Raw genomic sequence first — 19,785 nt, forward strand, 5'->3', positions numbered from 1 at the left:
GGCATTGAACAAAGTAACTTACATTTAACTTCAATAAATCCTAACAAATGTTCTCATATAGGTATTATTAAATTCCTAGTTTAGACAGATAAGGAGTTTGAGGCTAAAGGGTGTTAAGAAATTGCATAAAGTCACTCAGTAAATGACAGAGATAGGACTTTAGGACTATTGATTCTAAACTTCAGGATATTTACCAATAAGCAAAAAAGTTCATTCTATGTTTAATGTAAGCATTTTATGCACTGTATTCTATATACTATATATAATAAACCTATGCAGGTCAATGCAGTAGCCACAAGCCACATGTGGCTAATAAGCATCTGAAATGTTGCTGTACTTATGCTCTAAGTACAAAATATACGCCAGAGTTTAACAACTTTGTGTGAAAAAAGAAATACAAAACGTTTTAATAACGTTTTATATTAATTATATGTTAAAATAACATTTCAGATATAATCAGTTGGATAAAATATATTATTAAAATTAATTTTATCTTTTAATGTGGCTATTGGAAAATTTAATTGGTTCACATTACAGCTGACCCTTGAACAACTTAGGGGTTAAGGGCCCCAACCCTGCAGCAGTTGAAAAGCTGTATATAACTTCATCAGCCTTCCATATCCATGGTTCCTCTATATCTGTGGATCCATATCTAGGGATTCAACCAACCTCAAATCATGTAGTACTGTAGTATTTATTGAGAAAAAGTCTGCATATAAGTGGACCCACACAGTTCAAACCCATGCTGTTGAAGGGTCAACTGTATTAATTTTTAATTGTTTGGTGCTGCTACAGATCAAAAGCATGGGACTGTGATGTCAAAACATACATAGGTGAGAAATATGCATCATATTATGTATACTTAACAGGAAATAATAATTTTAAAAAACCCAAAGACCCATTCCTTTAAAAATGTAAAAAGATCATTTTAACAAACTTCTTCCTCTATTTATAAAGTTACTTACAAGTTCAAGGGAAATTTACATTGTAGAAAAGCTGAATAAAATTAAAATTGCAATTAATGGCAATTTTCATCTGATTAAGATATTAAAATACGTAGAATTGCATGGCAAAAAGGCAAGTAAAATTTCTGCCATAATTTCAAAGAAAATTTGTTAAGCAAAATGTCAGATAATCGGTGAAAAAGGAAAAAAAGGACAATATATTTCAAACTAAATACACAGTAATAAGTACTATTTCATTGGCAATTTCTCTACTCTAACTGAAAGTTTAAGACATAGTCAGAAGTTAATTTATACCTAATAAAATTCTTTCGTACCCATAGCCCTGACCATCACCCAACATCTACATAATTTTCCTGGAAAGTTTATTACAAGGTGACAACGTCTGAAAGAAATTCTTAATTGTTTTTAATATCAGTGGCATTACAATGGCTCCCTCAATGTATTCAAACACCATAACTTAACATTTAAGGCAGATCTCTCCACATCCTTCCAGCTTTCCCTTTCATCATTTCTATTCCTACGCACCAAATTTTCCTACCTCTGGAAACTCACTTTTTCATTCACACTGGATATCTCTTCCCTGCCTAAGTTTTGCCTCTCATCCTTCAAGCCCAGCTCAAATGTCTCCTCTCTCTTAAAGTCTTTCCAGATTTCCTGACTGGCTGTGACATTTCCTTCCTCACAACACTTCATTCTTAATTACATCTTCTTCTTATGTCATTTATTATAATTGCTAATGCAACAGTCATCTATGCATATGGCTTACTTACCCATAAGACTATTAACTCACTGTTTGAAAAGATAGCATTGAGCTTTGGAAGAGTGATCCAAACCCCATAATATTTAGCAGAGAACGTATCACATATTTGATAAATATTTAAAGGTGGGTCCTGTGTGCTAAGCCATGTGAACTTTTACCAGGTAGGGTACTTCGAAGTAAAAAAATGTTTGATATCAGGTAGTGGAGTTAGGAGAAATTAACAAAATTTCATATAAACACATTGGTGATGGATGCCATCATCAAAACTGTGAATGCAGGAGGAGAAAGAGATAATGAAAGTAAATGAATTTTGTTTTGGATAATATCTTAAGTGCCTACAAGACACTCTGAGTATGCAAATAGGAAGCTGGAAATGAAGATTTTAGATCTCAGGAGGTTAAATCTAGAGATGGAGATTTGGAATCTATTAGCTGCAACAGGTGAACCATAAAAAAATTAATGATATTAATAAGGAGTATAAATATATGAACAGAAAATGACAATGGACAGGAGTATATGGAATCCAGTATTTAAAAAAAAAGCAAGTGAGTAAGAGAAAGTCACAAAAGAAAAAAGTAGGAAGGAAGAGAGGAAGTAAGATGAGAAATAAAAAAAGAATGTAAAATTAAGGGTGGACAATTTTGAAACCTGGGGTAGTCAATAGTATCAAATGCTGGTCAACTTTGAGAATTAAGGATACTTGTGAATTTGGCAAATAAGCAGTCACTGGTAAACCAGTGGACTGATGAAATAAAAGTCAGAGTGAGGTATGATTTGAGTTAAGCAATCAGACAAAGTACATACAAAACCCTTATCCAAAACAAAACAATCCAAAACAAAATTACCCGTGTGAAGCAGATGATGGTATATTCAACATATCCTTTATTTTTCTCTTTTTTCTCACGTGGTGCTGCTTTATTGTTTTTGGTCTTTTGGGCTGAAGATTTGCTAGTTCCATTAGTTTGGTCATTCTACATTGGAGGAAAGAAAAGTAGAAAAGATTTCTTTGTGTAGAAGCATAGCTATCTACAACTGCTTTTGTTAAACAAATTTGTATTGAGCTTATAAATTATAAAATGATTTACATGGCATAAGTATAATTTCTAAGCCATCAAATAAGATATAATCAATCTGACAAAAGCTCAAGTTACAAATCTCCTTGCTCAACTTTCATCTTTGTTTGAAGGAATTTGGAATTTCCTTAATTGCAATTTTTAAAGATATGTTTTACTAAAAAAATTATTAGTTACCCAAATGACTGAACTTTGATGCCAAAAAGTTAAACAAAATACACTAAATATAATCTCTGTAACTTTATTGCTCTTTTCTTGACTAATATTCAAAAGACCTTACGAACGTAGTAAAATTATTTTGATTCATATTCTAATTATTAAAGAGAACTGGACTTAAGTACTTTTACTTAAAAATATTTTGTACATAATTGTTGGAAAGCATCATTATATAAAAAAGATACTTGAGAACAGTTTTCAAATACTATACTCTGAAGTAGCTTAATCAATCAAGGGGTGACAATTGATACCTTATACATAGCTTATCTCCATTATGGTTATGAATAATATTTAGAATAGATCTTGTCTAGGCTTTCTTGGATCTTCCACAGGATCAGATATAGTGCTTCCACAGAGCAAGTTCAAAAACCACTAGTCACAGCTCTACTTCTCCAGAGTTAAGTTTGCGAAATTTGAAAGCAAAACAAGCACAGTAAAATGTAGTGAAGAAGAATTTGGTTAAAATAAGTTTTAAACCTTTTTTACTTAAGCGAGGAAAAATGAAAACATGTTATAAATTTTTAAAGCCTCTTAACAATCACAGTTTACCAAAAATTTTATGAATAAATCCAGTTATACAAAATATATGTCTATATTCATAGATTGCTCACCCAAAGTATACTAAGGCTCTACACAGTGCAAGGCATATGTTAAGTAACTAATCAATAGACATCTGCTGACATAGTGGCATATTTTATAATATTTCCAGAAGATAACAGAGAAGCATGAAACCAGAGGTTAGTTCATGCAAAGGCTTTGTTCTCATGACTCAAGATGAATTAGCAGAATTCCTCACTACATCCCTAAATGGAAACCTAAATAAACAAAAACAAAAATGGTTTTAGCTAGCCTATTAAAGCATTTCTCATTACTATCATTATTTTTATAAAGAAAATAAAATTTACAGGTTAAGTAATTAGCCCATTGCAATGTTCTACATTCTTTATTTAACAAGTTAGTCTATTAAGAACTGCCAGCCTTCCTTATTGTCTCTATTCAAGACAGATACTCTATTCACTCCTATTTTAGTAGTTCCAACATAACTCCTTCCTTAAGAAAGAGAAAATATATGGAGCCACTACTCAAGTGGATGTTGCCTCAGTAATAGTCAAATTGCTGCTGATTACTTGTATATGTTGCTTAGATTCTCTGCTTGGATTTTGACTCCTGTCAACCACTCCTTCTGTATCTGGTTGCTTCTGTGCATATCTGCCTAAGATTCCCATCATTGGCCTACACAGGTATTTTAGGCTAGGGGTTGACAAATTACAGCCAAAGGACCAAATCTAGTCAGTGTCTGTTTTTCTTAAATAAAAAGTTTTATTGGAAGATAGCAACATCCAATTATTTAGGTATCATCTATGGCTGCTTTCCACTACAACAGAACTCTTTGGCTCTATACAGAAAATGTTTAGCAATTCCTGTTTTAGGCTATGCTGTGGATTATATACCTGAATATTATTAACAATTTACTGCTCTTTGCCAGAATCTTTAAACAAAATATATGTAGATCATCAAGAACAACTAATAAAAGAATAATTCATTTGCAGTAATTTTTGTGAATGTTTTTGTATAAAATCCTATAGAATTGCTCTAGAAATTATTCTGAGGTGAATAAAGTCCAGGGGAATAAGCTGACAAAAACAGAAATACAACTTAATTTTGTTCTGTAAAGTCTCCACAAACACTGAATTAGTAAATAATGGATCACTGCCCCTAGGGCACTGATGTTCCTGCAAGCATGTGCTCACATCAGTTGATCAATACATACCTAGTTTTACGCGTGTTTCTGTTTAAGAACACCTTATTTAATATATATTGTTGATTCATTAACATTGAACTCACAGTCAATAGTGCTATAACTCAGGCCTGAACAAAGTTTATCTAACACACAGCATTTTCTCCATAAAGCACATCACAACCTTCCTGATCTTGGATACACTAGACAGCACTTCAACACTATGCTTGGAGACCATTTTAAACAGCAAAATCAACAACAAACAGCACAAAAATGTGCAAAACATGGTACAAATAGACAGTGAAAAAGACACTTGTTTACGGTATGAGAGCTGAAGCAAGAAGGCAGAATGTCACCTTGTTCTACCTCATCTAGGAATGTGCATGTCAAGAGACTCAAATTTTTCACCATTCTGCACATGCTGTCTTCAGAAGACCATAAAAGCACTGTAATTATTGATGCTGAAGTCATAAATAAATAAAGGATAAACTGTATACCATAATCATCAATCCAAAAAATTACTCATAATACAAAAATGTTCTCGTAAGTCTTGATATCTAGTTTCAGGTCTTAATCTATAGCATGATGGGGAGTTGGGGATGGACAAATTCTAAAGACCCCGAATTATGAAGAAGTGTATGCAAAACTTAAGAAGAGCAAGAGAATCTCTCTCCCATATTCTATGTTTCTTAGAATCTAAACAAATATTATTTGACATTGCAAACCTTTGACGGTCTTCATCATCACTGCTTTCATATTCTGATTCTTTACTAGATAATTCCTCATCCTCATCTGGCAAAGGAGGTTCCTCCGGTGGCTGAGGAGATGCAGGTGGAAGAGGAGCATGTAGTGGCATATAGTCCTCATACTAATTAAAAGAACAAAGCAAAAATACTATGGTAATCTATGATGTTTAGAAAACCATTTCCATTCAGATACATGATTCTCACATCTCTCTACCTCATGATTTTCTTCTACACATTCAACATATATTGATGAAATACTTGTCTTAGCAGCCTTTAGCTGATCACAAAACTTGTTTCTTCTTTCTTGGCACTTAGCTGGACTAAATTTCCAAACCTCTTTTGCAGTTAGATTTCCCCTGAATTTTAGTCAATGAAATGTTAGCATAAAAAACTCCCACACATATAATTCTCTCTTTCTTCTTGATCTGCAGGCTGCATGGTGATGTCCTCACCAACTTGGGAATGCAAATAATGAAGATAACTTATCTTTTAAGTGACTCAGTAAAGGAGAACACCATTCTGCCCTACTTTTGGAATGAACTTGGCACGAGCAAAAAATAACTTGTATTGTGTTAAATTACTAAGATTTGAGTTTTATTTGTTAATAGCAGCTAGCATAATCTTTGCAATGTGCCAGGAATTGAGGTGTTGGGGTTATAAAGAAAAATTATGCAGCTAATAGTATACACATTAGAAAAGCAACCAATACACAATACAAAAGCAAATTTTCTATTTAAATGTTAGCTCTCGGGCTTCCCTGGTGGCGCAGTGGTTGAGAGTCTGCCTGTGGATGCAGGGGACGTGGGTTCCTGCCCCAGTCCAGGAAGATCCCACATGCTGTGGAGCGGCTAGGCCCGTGAGCCATGGCCGCTGAGCCTGCACGTCCGGAGCCTGTGCTCCGCAACGGGAGAGGCCACAGCAGTGAGAGGCCTGCGTACCACAAAAAAAAAAAAAAAAAAAGTACTAAGGGTACATATATATATAATGGAATATTACTCAGCCATTAAAAAAGAACGATGTAATGCCATTTGCAGTAACATGGATGGACCCAGAGACTGTCATACTGAGTGAAGGTAAGTCAGAGAAAGATAAATATCATATGGTATCACTTATAAGTGGAATCTAAAAAAATGGTAGAAATGAATTTATTTACAAAACAGAAAGAGTCACAGATGTAGAAAACAAATTTATCACCAACGGGGGGAAGTGATAAATTGGGAGATTGGGGTTGACATATACACACTACTATATATAAAATTGATAACTAATAAGAACCTATTGTATAGTACAGGAAACTCAATACTCTGTAATGGCCTATATGGGAAAAGAATCTAAAGAAGAGTGGATATATGCATATGTATAACTGATTCACTTTGTTGTATACACCTGAAACTAACACAACATTGTAAATCAACTATACTCCAATTAATAAAAAATAAATAAATAAAAAAGTACTAAGAGTACTATAGCAAAATATTAGGTTGGCCAAAAGGTTCGTTCGTTTTTTTCCGTAAGATGGCTCTATTAGCGGTTAGCTGTCTTTAACTTCATTTGAAACCATTTTGTTTGTGACAGCTTGTCATATCAACGTACATTTAAAAAAAAAAATTATCAAAACTGGTGAATTTTTGTGTGGCCATTTTAATATCGATGGAAGAAAAAAAGCAACATTTTCAGCATATTATATTTTATTATTTCAAGAAAGGTAAAAACGCAACTGAAATGCAAAAAAAGATTTGTGCAATGTACGGAGAAGGTGCTGTGACTGGTCAAATGTGTCAAAAGTGGTTTGCAAAGTTTTGCTGGACGATGCTCCATAGTCGGATAGACCAGTTGACGTTGACAGCAATCAAATCGAGACATTAATTGAGAACAATCAATGTCATAGCACGCGGGAAGTAGCCGACATACCCCAAATATCCAAATCGGGCAATGAAAATCATCTGCACCAGCTTGCTTATGTTAATCGCATTGATGTTTCGGTTCCACCTAAGTTCAGTGAAAAAAATCCTTCTTGATCATATCTCCGCATGCGATTCTCTACTTAAACGTAATGAAATCGTTCCGTTTTAAAAACAAATTGTGATGGGCAATGAAAAGTGGATACTGTACCATAATGTGGAACGAAAGAGATCGTGGGGCAAGCAAAATGAACCACCACCAACTATACCAAAGGCCGGTTTTCATCCAAAGAAGGTGATGCTGTATATATGGTGGGATTGGAAGGGAGTCCTCTATCATGAGCTCCTTCCAGAAAACCAAATGATTAATTCCAACAAGTACTGCTCCCAGTTAGACCAACTGAAAGCAGCACTTGACGAAAAGCACCCGAAATTAGTCAACAGAAAATGCATAACCTTCTATCAGGATAACGCAAGACCACATGTTTCTTTGATGACCAGGCAAAAACTATTACAGCTTGGCTGGGAAGTTCTGATACATCTACCGTATTCACCAGACATTGCACCTTCAATTTCCATTTATTTTGGTCTTTACAAAATTCTCTTAATGGAAAAAATTTCAATTCCCTGGAAGACTGTAAAAGGCATCTGGAACAAACAGTTCTCTGCTCAAAAAGATAAAAAGTTTTGGGAAGATGGAATTATGAAGTTGCCTGAAATATGGCAGAAGGTAGTGGAACAAAACGGTAAATACACTGTTCAATAAAGTTCTTGGTGAAAATGAAAAATGTGTCTTTTATTTTACTTAAAAATTGAAGGCACTTTTTGGCCAACCCAATAATAACTAAAATTATTCAAGAGCAGACATAGCCTACCATTGAAATTATTGATAGATCTGCACAGTAAATTCTAATAGAAAATCATCAACCTTTTAAATAAAACCAGAAAGATAGAAATTTTAGGCAATTCAGTATGTTAAATGTAACTGTCCTATAGGATAGCACAACATCCTAGGTCAAAGGCCTGAACAACAACACTGGCAGAAATGATGCATAAATTAAAGCATCTCTTTAATGTTCTGGCTTTCTCCCACTTTCAATTCTCCACTGGACTATTATTATGTTAACTTTACACTTGTTCATTTTCAATACACATTAGAGGTCACTGACACAACATTTGTAAAATTTAGCCTCAATAATTTCACCTCAAGAAGAGAAATTTTGAATCTTGAAAATTCTAAGAGCTTTCTTACCATGGGAGGCCTTGCAGTAATTGGTCCAAAAGGTGTGGGCAAATTCATTTTATTCATAAGATGAAGCACCTTAATAAAAGTGGTAAAACATTTAAAATAAAATAGAAAAATGATGATTCAACTCATATCTGATATTTTATGTACTTAAAAACTTTGCAATAACACTATTCATTACTTTAGTGCAAAGGAAAGACCACCTCTTGCCTTTATAATCCCAGGACAGGGCTAAACTAGTATATCTCAGGCACTGGTGTATCTCAGAAGATTAGCCTTCCTAAAATATTTGTCAATTCTACAAATACAATTATTCTCATTATTAAAAATGTCATGTTCTTACAACATAAAAATTTACTGAACTGTTTTTTTCCCTTGATTATTGTGAAATTATGAAACACAGAGAAGTACAACAAAGAAGATAAGTATCATCTATATTTTGTACTTAAAAGTACGTTTTATTGTCAGTACTTTCAAGCATTTGCTGAGGGGTCCTCTATGTCCTTTCCTTTAAGAAAGGAAAAGGTGTATGCTAAAGTAACAAAGAATTACCAGAAATTGTATTTCCCAAATTAGCTTATGTTTATTAGTATTATTAATACTAAACATGTTAGTATTTTTAAGCTATAGTTTATAAAAGCCTTTACTTGAATGTAGTAATTTTTTATTACCTTTTGCAATGGACTGAATGTTTGTGTCCCCCTCCAAAATTCTTATGTTGAATCCTAATCCACAATGGGATGGCATTAGGACATAAGGCCTTTGGGAAGTAATTAGGTCATAAGGGTAGAACCCCCATAAATGGGATTAGCATCCCTTATAAAAAGCACAAGAGAGAGCTCTCTCACCCTCTTTCAGCTACATGAGGATACAAAGAGAAAACGGCCATCTGTAACCCAGAAGAGGGCCCTCACCAGAACCTAACCGTGCTGGCACACTGATCTCCAACTTCTAGCCTCTAGACTGTGAAAAATAATTTTTTATTATTTAAAAGCCACCCAGGCTATGGTACTTAGTTATAGCAGGACAAACTAAGACACCTTTAAAATACTGAAACATCATTGTCCCTACAGGAATTAGTGTAATACTATTATTAAAAAAAGTTTGAGAATTAGCATGAAAAGTAACATATAAGGTTATACAAGTATTTACTTTGAGGAACGTTTTATTCTACTTACCTGTACGTAGAACTTAGGCACACTTGCCAAAGCATTTACTATGTTTGCTAGAATTGTGCTTGAAGGTGGTGGGTACATATACTTGAGGCATGAATTTAGAGGAAAAGTCAGCCTAAAAAAAATATTTAAAAATGCTTATTGTGTTTTAATAAGTTTCATATCAATAACTCATTTTAGGTAACCTAATAACATACAAATTGCTCAAATGATTCAGTAAGAGTACTCTGTTCCTAAAAGATCCAATTGATTACATTTAAAAAGAAACTTGCCTTCTGATTGCATTATAGAACAATATGGCATTTCTTATCAGAGAATATCTTACAACTTTGAACATTTTAATGGAACCAAATTCAGTGACAAACTCTTAGAGCTCAGTATGTTTAATCAACACATTAAAAATATGCACGATATATAATAAAATGTTCTTTAAAAAATTATCTTATTTGCAATACACACACATCCCCCACATATACCACCTATCCAAAACAAAACCAAAAGAATAATGAAATACAAACAAAAAAATGCTAACCCATGGTTTGGTGCAATTCCATTTTCTATGGTTAAACAATCAAGTTCTTTCTTTTCTTTATCATCTTCCACAGTATCATCAGACCTAAGAAATACAGAATCAAAGTTGATCTTACCTTTAGAAATAGAATGAAAAATTGCATACAAAAATGACATATTATCTTTTTAAACAGGGCATTATGAAAACAGTTCCATAAGTAAACCTTTCAACTATTTCTTAAGTAAACACCAATAAAAAAGAGTATCTATTCCAGATATTATAGAAGGCATGGCACATTTTCATTTACTCTTCACAGCAACCCTATGAAGATGGTATGATAAATCTCACTGACACCCCCACCCCACCAAAACTGAAGTTCACATGGTATAAATCAGTGGCACACAAATTTCCTCAATGTACATCAATGAGGGTCTGTTAAAACTCAGACTGCTGGGGCCTATCCTCCTCCCCACACCCAATACCCCAAATTTCTGATTCAGTAGGACGAGGTTAAGGCCTAAGAATCTTTCTTTCAGTCAAGATCCTAGACGATGTAGCTGGTACAGGGATTATACTTTGAGAGCCACTGGTGTAAAGCAAATTTATAAAGGTTGTATAACTACAAAGAATTAACAGCTGGGACCCAAATACCAGGCCACGCCTATTCACGACACCTTGCGATATCTAACACAAGGACTTTATACTAGTTACCTTCCCTCCACTTAAAGTTGAATGCTTTTCCCCCTACTCTTTTCCCACTTCACATTGATTAATTCCTAATATTAAATCAATACTCAGGTTCCTAATGCACAATTGAATGAACAAATACATTGCTTTAATGTACTAGATTCAGTAGGGAGATATAACCATTTACTGTTTCAAATTATTTACCTGCTAGTCTGAAAACAATCCAAGAGCAATACAACGGATTAAAAAAAACACTTTTAAAATGTATGAAAACCTATCTACATACCTTTTCTTTTTTTCAGTGCTTGAAGAAGGACATGGTGAATGAACCTGATCTTGCTCTTTTGCAAATTCAACAACTAAAGTATGACCTAAAAGCTTCAGCTGATGAAGTCTTGTCAATGCCTTCAGTTGGAAGAGTAAAAAAAAAAAATTAATAACTGTACCAAAATTATTTGTTAGAGACCATATATAAATAACTTATACATGTTTTTTGTTAACGCTCGTAACATTTCCTTGGCTATTTCTTACCCATTTCTCATCTCAGGCTGCCAAGACTTCATTACTTATTAAGCAACTGCTTCCAATCACTTAGGAAAACTAAGATCTGGTTAAATACAATGCTGCCTATACCCAGGCAGCTGAAAATGGTTAGAAAAACCAACATAATGAATTGGGCTAGTCTCACTTTAAATTCATAACCACAAATCTGAGGATGACCCTTAAGGAAGCCACAGTCAAATATATTAGTTCATTTTTTCTACCAATCTCTAAGACAATATTTCGTACTATTTCCTTCTTCCTCAACCTCACAATACTCCTGTCACATTATTTTAGCCTAGGATACTGCTTCCTATTTTGAGAAAACTGAAGCAACAAGATGAGAACTTCAGATTTCCCACCATAAGTTTCCATCTACCAGCTTCTGCATCCACATATTCTATCTTCTATCTGTCATCACATGTTAACAATCCATGTTTTTATTTAAATCTAGTTGTTTTACTTGTATACTAAATCCCAGCCTCTCTTCTGCTCTCTGGAACTGTACAGGGTGTGTTCCTACCTACATTGCTAATTTTCTGTCCTCTATTGGATCATCGACATCAGCATACAAACATAGTCTGATTTCTCCCATCCTAAAAAATATTTTTTCTTCATCTGTTGATCCAACTTATCACTCTCGCCCACCCGCCCCCACCCTCACTTCGCTTTAAATTACTCTTGCGGTAAAACTCAAGAATTATCTATGCCCTCTATCTAAAATTCCTCCCTGCCCATCCAGTCTCACACTCACTCCAATCAGGTTCATGCCTTAATCAGTCCACTGACACTGCTTGTCATAAACAACAAATTCTGTACTGCCACAACAATGGTCAATTCTCAATCTTCATTTTACTGCATTTAATGCAATCACTCCACTCCCTCCTTCATACATGTTCTTCACTTGGTGTCTAGACACTATAATTTCCTACAGGTTTCTTCCCAGCTCATTTGTTTCTACTCCTCAATCACGGTGGCTTATGCCATCTCAAACTCTTAATGCTGTCATGCTCCAGAGGTCTATTATTGGTCCTCTCTATCTAATCCAGCACCCTAATTTAAAAAATCATCTCTATGCTGATGATTTCACAGTTTATAATTTCAGCCCAAACCTCTGTCCTTAAATCCAGGAACATATATCCAAACTACTGGAAAGCTTCTCTTAATTTTAAATATTTTAAAATTAAGACTTCAGGAATTGAATCTTCTCTCCCCATCCCCCCTCAAATGGTCTCCATAGGGAACCTTCCGATGGTAACCCCCTTCTTTCACTTACTCATGTCAAAAATCTTGGAACCATCCTTAACACCTCTTTCCCACATTGCATATCCAAGCCACTGAGAAATTCTGTTTGCTTCTACCTACAAAATATATCCAGAATCTGACTATTTCCTACCATCTCCATTGCTACCATCATGGTCCAAGCGACCATCATCTCTGGACCGAATTAACAGTATAACCTTTTAAGAGATTTCCCTGTTTCTACTCTTCCCTGCCTTCTATCTACTCTCAACACAAAGTGATACTTTTAAATATAAGGTGAATTATGTTACTGCTTTGCTCACAATACTACAATGGCTCCCAATTTTACTCAGAGTAACATCTATGGTCCTTACAGTACCTACATGATATGGCCCTCTTACTTCTCTGACCTCAAATTCAATATCTCCCCTCATTTTTTTTGCTTTAGCCACAAGCTAGTGCATGCCAGCTATTCCTCTTACTAGAATGCACTTCCCCAAAATTCCCTTAGCTAACTTCCTTCACTTCCTTTAAAGTGTTGCTCAAATATGACCATAACTACCTTAACTGTAGCTTAATCCTCCCAACCCAGCACTCCTGATCCTATCGTTCTTTTTTTATAGTATTCACCATTTTCTAAAATATTAAACTCATTAAGTTTATTATTTATGGTCTGTCTCCCCTTTGAGAATGTGAGCTCCGATGAGGGCATAAATCTGTGTTTTATTCATTGATATATCCCAAGACCTAAAGCACTATCTAGCACATAGCAGGCACTCAATATTTTTTGAACAAATGGAATGTTAGGCCTTAACAGGGACTATAATTTTTTTTTTGCGGTACGCAGGCCTTTCACTGTTGTGGCTTCTCCAGTTGCGGAGCACAGGCTCCGGACGCACAGGCTCAGCAGCCATGGCTCACAGGCCTAGCCGCTCCCCGGCATGTGGGATCTTCCCGGACCGGGGCACAAACCCGTGTCCCCTGCATCGGCAGGCGGACTCTCAACCACTGCTCCATCAGGGAAGCCCAACAGGGACTATAATTTTATTCTACCATCTTTATGCATCCTTATTCGACTCCATTATACAAAGCAAGTTTCTATACGTTTCAATAATTTTCAAGTCCTTAAATCAGCCTAGACCTCTTACTATCAGTGAGCCTTTGATTATCTGAAATACAGCTGAATTGCTTTAGGTTTCTTCCTCTCAAAATCTATGTCACACATTCTTTTCAAAGTTATGGCTTTTAAGTTTTAATGTTAGACAATGACTGGTTCCATGCCCTCTCCTCCAAGTTAATCTTGACTCTAAAACAAGGTGGTTTTCATTACCATATTATACTAAACACTTTTTATGCTATATTTCAAAAGGTCTTTTCTGAAAAAAAATTTTTCCTATACTTTAATACATATAATGTGCAAGTCCTCTGTAATCCCATCCTTGGAGAAAGACATTTATTATTCAATTTGGTGTATAGCTCTGCTACATTTTGTTCTATGCATAAACTAACATACACAGTATTGATACTAGTTTTCCAAAATTCCAAGGTTACATATTATATGTTTTGCAACTTTATTCATGTACTCTATCTGGGCTACATTCCTTATTAATACATATTCATTTGAGCTCATTCTCTGAGGGTTGTAGTCCAGTGTATGGATATACTACAATTTAAAGTATCCTTCCCTTTTATTGATAAGAATTTGGGTCATTTCTATAGTTTCACAATAAAAATACTTTACTAATAGACTGTGTTCGTTCTTCACCTTGTGTCATCACAGGATCTTATCTTCTTAAAACTCTCTTGCATCCATGAAAATTTATTTTCTAGTTCTACTTCCTTTTTATCTTCTCCCTCCCAGTCTTCTTTGCTGGCTCTTCTCCCTTTGGGCAACCATATCCATTTACCTTGTTGAGGAAACTCTATTTTTAACCCTGCCTCAGCTCTAGGTCCATATTTTTAATTGTTTTGAAAATATTTCCACAGAAGTAGCCCACAGACTCCACAAAATTAATAGATAATATGTGAATTCATTACCTACCTTTGCAAACGTCCTCTGAATCCTGCCCCTGTCAACTAATGTAATAACCCAATAACTCAGTCCAAAAATTTCCAAGTATTCCCTCTCTCTCAACCACTACATCTACAGGGATCACAGGACCAAAAAACACAATCTCTACCAAATTTGTATCTACTTCTTCCTTTGTCTTCTTACTGCCTTATTCAGATCCTTTCTCTTGCCTTAGCCATTATAACATTTCTCTTGTCTTTGCTTTCCATTTGGTCTTTCTAACTCTAATCTTTTTCCATATCCAATCCATTACATGAACTCTACCAGATGTCTTTCACAGATCCGACCATATTACTGGTCAGCTCAAATATATCAAGTGCCTTAAGAATAACTACTAAACAAAATTCAATCCCTCCCTCCCTTCCACCCAAATTTAGACTCAACCTATCTTCCAAGTCCTATTTCAATTTCAACCCTTAGTTTTTGCTCCACTTAGGACTTTCCATGCCCCACAGCTTTATTTAGTGTTCTCTAAACCTGGAAGGTCCAACTCCCTTTGTTTTCTTCTCAAAATCTAACTAATCATTAAAGGTCTACCTCAAAGGTCACCTCCTTTGCAAATGATCCCCTAGGATTTTTTTAAATATATATATTTTCCATATAATGCTTAAAACATCTTGTCTTGCAACAGTTACAGAGATAGTTATCAATGTTTGCATCCTTTAGAATTTGTCACTTTTAATTACATATGAGATTACAATTCAATTTTAAATCATGTTCCAGTTAATCTACAAGTCTTATGTCCAAACATTGGGCAAAATCTGCCAAATGACAAACCAAATGTAGCCTATGGAAATACAAACCCTTTTTGTATTTGAAAATACAAACCCTTTTGCTTTTAAAAACTATAGTTTAAAATTATGCTCCATTTTTTAAAACTGGATAACAGAAAATTGTTAATAATAGAAAAGAAAAAGTCATACCTTTATAGCTGCTTTTTCATTAGGGAAAGTAGCAAAAGCTGTATGTTTCTGAAAAAGAAGGTACAAATTATTTCAAATATAATTTCTCATAAGGAAGTCTGATATTTTACCAGCTGACAGTGATTTGACACATTAATAAAATCACAGAAAAGGACAGAAAATCCAGATCATTTAACTGATTACTAAATTCAGTACACTGCTTTTGAATCAGTTTAGGATCAAACTTCTTTGAGATGAAAGATTTTCTCATATAAAGGGGCACACACACACAGCATGCTTTACATATATTTTCAAGTAGTTCGACAGTCCATAAGTTTAAAAACCCTTACTATACACAGAGGACCACCCTTAAACCATCCAAACATATAAAATATCTTCCATGTATAACGCATCTACGATCTAAACCTTCCTTTATATAGCCAAATGCAAAGTTTAAATTGGTCTTTCTCCTAACTCAGTAATTCTCAACCCTGGCTGCATTATTAGAAACACGTGGGGAGACTTCAACCACTGATGTTTTGCCCCATCACAGGCCATCTGGCAGAAACTTAACATCACCACTGCTATTTTAATGGAGAGAACTCATCTAAAACACCTTCAGGTATAAAGGAGAATAAAGTAATTGTGTACATCCCAGTGTTGGACTTTGAACAGTCTTAAAATATTGCTCCCTGAAGGATTCCGTTGGAAATTTTTTATGAATAACATCCTCGTCAAAAACTTAGTAGAAATCCTGTAACTAGTTTACTCAAGTTACCGACTACTGTAGCTTCTCCTCTATTTTGATGAATGTCTTAACGCTGGCTTATAAGTACCAAGATTTTTAAACAGTCCTTCGTTACATATTTCTGAGAGTACTCTTGAGCCTAAGAGAAATACCTCCAAATTCAGAGGAGTTTCGAGATTCCCAGGATGGGAAAATGGAACATAACTAAGCTTCTCTTTTCATTTTTTCTTCTTTGCCTTTCTCACTTGCCCTTTTCCGCAGCGCGGCGACTAACCTAGGCTCGAGCCAATTAAAACCTGACTTGGGACTATTTTGATATGAAGGAGGAAAGACTGGGAAGCCCCCACTACACAAGCACATTTCCCTCACTCTTTTCTGTCTTCTTCCTTCTGTCAGAACTCCCCCTCCCCAGGTCAACAGCCAAGGGCCTTCCCCGGAGGCTCGGGACTGGCGCGCCCTTACCAGTCGCCCCTTATCGGACAGGATGCGCACGGACTGCGCCCCGAAATACTTCAGTAAGTCCTCTTTCTCCTCAGCAGTCAGCTCGGCTGGCAGGTGCCTCACTAGAAGGGTTCGGTCGCCCCGCGGCGGAGAAAGCGAAGCAGAGCTCTGACATCCTCTCGACAACTGCAGCGGCTGTTCCGAAGCCGCCATTTGTCACGGAGAACCAACAGGGAAGCCACTGAAGAAACCGCAGTGATCATAAAAAGCTGAGCTAAGTAAGTGTTTTCCCACTTCGCGCTAAGGATTCTGGAAACAAGGAAGTAACGCGAGAGATGTCGCCTTCTCGCGAGACCTGCACCACGGACGGGTGCCAACTCTTCGGAGACACGTACCTCAGAGTGAAGGGCAAGGTTCCACGGTGATGGGAAAGCAAAACGATTCAAATTTCAGGTAGTTGATGACGGCATTAAAAACAAAAATTCCCTCGAGATAGGTGTAAGGATTTTAAAAAACTGTCAACGCGTGAGAGACTTAAGCCGCGTTCACGAAAGAGGAAGTAACCCCAAGGCCGGATGGAGTCACTGCTGCGCATGTGCTAGCTGGGAGCGGGTCTGGGCGTGGCGCCAGGGAGGTCTGGAGTTGCGATAGCCGGGTTTCTAATCCTGGGAGATTGCAAAGTGCGTCTGATTGGCTGGCTGGGATTTGGTGTGGGAATACCGGTTCTGTGTCTACATTCGGGATGATAATGCCTAAAAGATTGCACATTCTTTCTTTGGCTCAGTAGCCTTCACGTAGGCAGGCGAACTCAGTTTTAAGGAACAAAAAGTTGAGACAGACACTTGTTTTCTTGAATCATCGGACACGTAGCAGCAGCCTGATACGGTCTGGCCGTGGTTCCTTCTCACGGAATTAGCGGCCTCTAGGAAGAGATGCCCTAATATAAACCCCATCAACAACTCTAAGGTGTAGGTACTCCTCCCCATTTTAGAGTTGAGCACTCTGATGTACAATACAGGGAGGTGTAAGTCACACAGCTATTAAATGACCGAACTGGGATTTGACCCTGCTAGTGTGACTGGCCTTTACACTATTCTAACCCGTTTCTGAATGGAGCGAGGCAGAGAAGTCTTCCTTATTCCATACAAAGAGGGCATTGAGGATTCTGGATAGAGGTATTATTTTAGGTGCAGCTACTACAGTCTGGAGGCCCAAGGTGCCTCTTAACTGCTCTTTTTATTTGCTACTTGATTAGATGGTAACTGTATCGCAGTAAACAACATATCAAAGTTTGGCTCCCATGGAAGACGGGTTGGGGAACAAGGGAGGAACAGACATTAATAAAAACTTGAAAAACTATGGAGAACCCCTCCACAAAATGTCATGTATATAGAGCTAGACCATGAGGGCTCTGTGGGTTACTTTGAAGTCTTGATTAAACCAAAGAGCAATTGGAAACTGACAGAATTTTTAGTAGAGGTCTGTGTGTATGTGTATATGTATGTAATGATTAAATTTTAGGTATGAAAATTTCTCTGGTTGCAGTGTGGAAAATGGAGTAGAAGCAGGAAGACCAGTTGGGCTATTGCAGTAGCCCAGGCAAGACACTGCTAGAAATAGTTAGGTAACAGTAGACGTGGAGAAAAGGAACAGGAATTGAGATGTATTTTGGAAGTGGAATTGAGATGTATTTTGGAAGTGGAATTGAGATGTATTTTGGAAGTAGAATTGATAGACTTGCAGATGAAGAAGAGTAATTAAGGATAAATTTTGAGGTTTTGGCTTGAACCCCAACTGTCCACCATCTAGGTGGATGATGATGCTATTTACTGAGCATGAGAAGAGTTAACTAAAGTGTAGCTAGATTAGAGACTGTAGGGGAGGAAGGAACACATTAAATTTAAAGTATCTATTCAGTATCCAATGTTTCAAGTAAGCAGTTGGATGTGTAATTATGGCATTTTGGAGAAACATCAACACTAGATACATATGTAACATCAACACATATAATATTTATATCCAAGGTACAAGAGTGTAGGTAGAGAGAAAGGGGACCAGTGTTGATCCATGGGGCATGCCAGTGTTGAGAAATTGAGAGGAGGAAGAATAAGGTAATACTATTTCTCTTGGCACTTACACTGTAGTAATAAAGACAGACTAAAACATGTAGATAAGTAAGTAAATGAGTTCCTTTTGGAGAGTAAATAAGTGCTTTGAGGGGAAAAAAAGACAAAAATAGACCCAGGGTAGAGGGATAAACTGATTGGAGAGGGCATGCTACTTTAAACACTCCTTTACAGGCTTTTCCCTGCATCTCTTATAGTTATTATTATGTATGATTAGCATATAGTAGCCATATATAAATATTTGTTCAATGAATGAATACATGAATGGATTAACTTTAATATTACCACTGCCACCTATGGTCAAGAATTGCTACATGGGTCATCAAGGTAAGTTTAGTGGTCTTTACTATAATTGAGATATCACAGCTCAGTGAAATAGGAACATGAGAGAATTTTATTTTCTCTTAATTACTTTTAGTTGTACTCAATTAAATCTGCCTTATCCTTCCCTTGACGATAGCTCAGGCAGATTTCATAATGTCTTGGTCATTTTCAGTTACTAACAGTCCAAGTCGATTTGAAATGTCAACTTCAAACTCTAATAAGGTCATGCTTTTTACCCTCCCCTCATATAAGGCTTGACCTGAGGGATAGGAAGAAGATGTAATTTGCTTTCATCTCTGCCATGTTTAAGTGGAAGTGGGTGTGGTCTGCTTTGAGTTGCATTTTTCTCATTTCCTTTTCTTGGTATAGCCCA

The 19,785-nt window shown here is 36.1% G+C and overlaps 1 protein-coding gene across 9 annotated transcripts in view; it reads right to left on the reverse strand.

Moving 5' to 3' along the window:
* Positions 1 to 17,237, reverse strand: part of RNPC3 (RNA binding region (RNP1, RRM) containing 3) — an 83,582-nt gene extending 66,345 nt beyond the window's left edge. For all 9 annotated transcript variants that reach the window (XR_014296692.1, XR_014296693.1, XR_014296694.1 and 6 more), the window contains exons 1-8: positions 16,984 to 17,237; positions 15,795 to 15,842; positions 11,305 to 11,423; positions 10,353 to 10,436; positions 9,824 to 9,935; positions 8,652 to 8,720; positions 5,478 to 5,620; positions 2,571 to 2,696 (exon numbers count right to left, since the gene is read on the reverse strand). Coding sequence is in view for 3 of the 9 variants with exons in the window: in XM_082653793.1 (XP_082509919.1) it covers positions 2,571 to 2,696; positions 5,478 to 5,620; positions 8,652 to 8,720; positions 9,824 to 9,935; positions 10,353 to 10,436; positions 11,305 to 11,423; positions 15,795 to 15,842; positions 16,984 to 17,175 (893 nt within the window). In the remaining 6 variants the exon portion in view is untranslated. The remainder of the gene's footprint in view (positions 1 to 2,570; positions 2,697 to 5,477; positions 5,621 to 8,651; positions 8,721 to 9,823; positions 9,936 to 10,352; positions 10,437 to 11,304; positions 11,424 to 15,794; positions 15,843 to 16,983) is intronic.
* Between the last annotated feature and the right edge of the window lie 2,548 nt (positions 17,238 to 19,785).

The sequence above is a fragment of the Grampus griseus genome (assembly GCF_964374135.1).
Source record: "Grampus griseus genome assembly, chromosome: 1".
Classification (NCBI taxonomy): domain Eukaryota; kingdom Metazoa; phylum Chordata; class Mammalia; order Artiodactyla; family Delphinidae; genus Grampus; species Grampus griseus.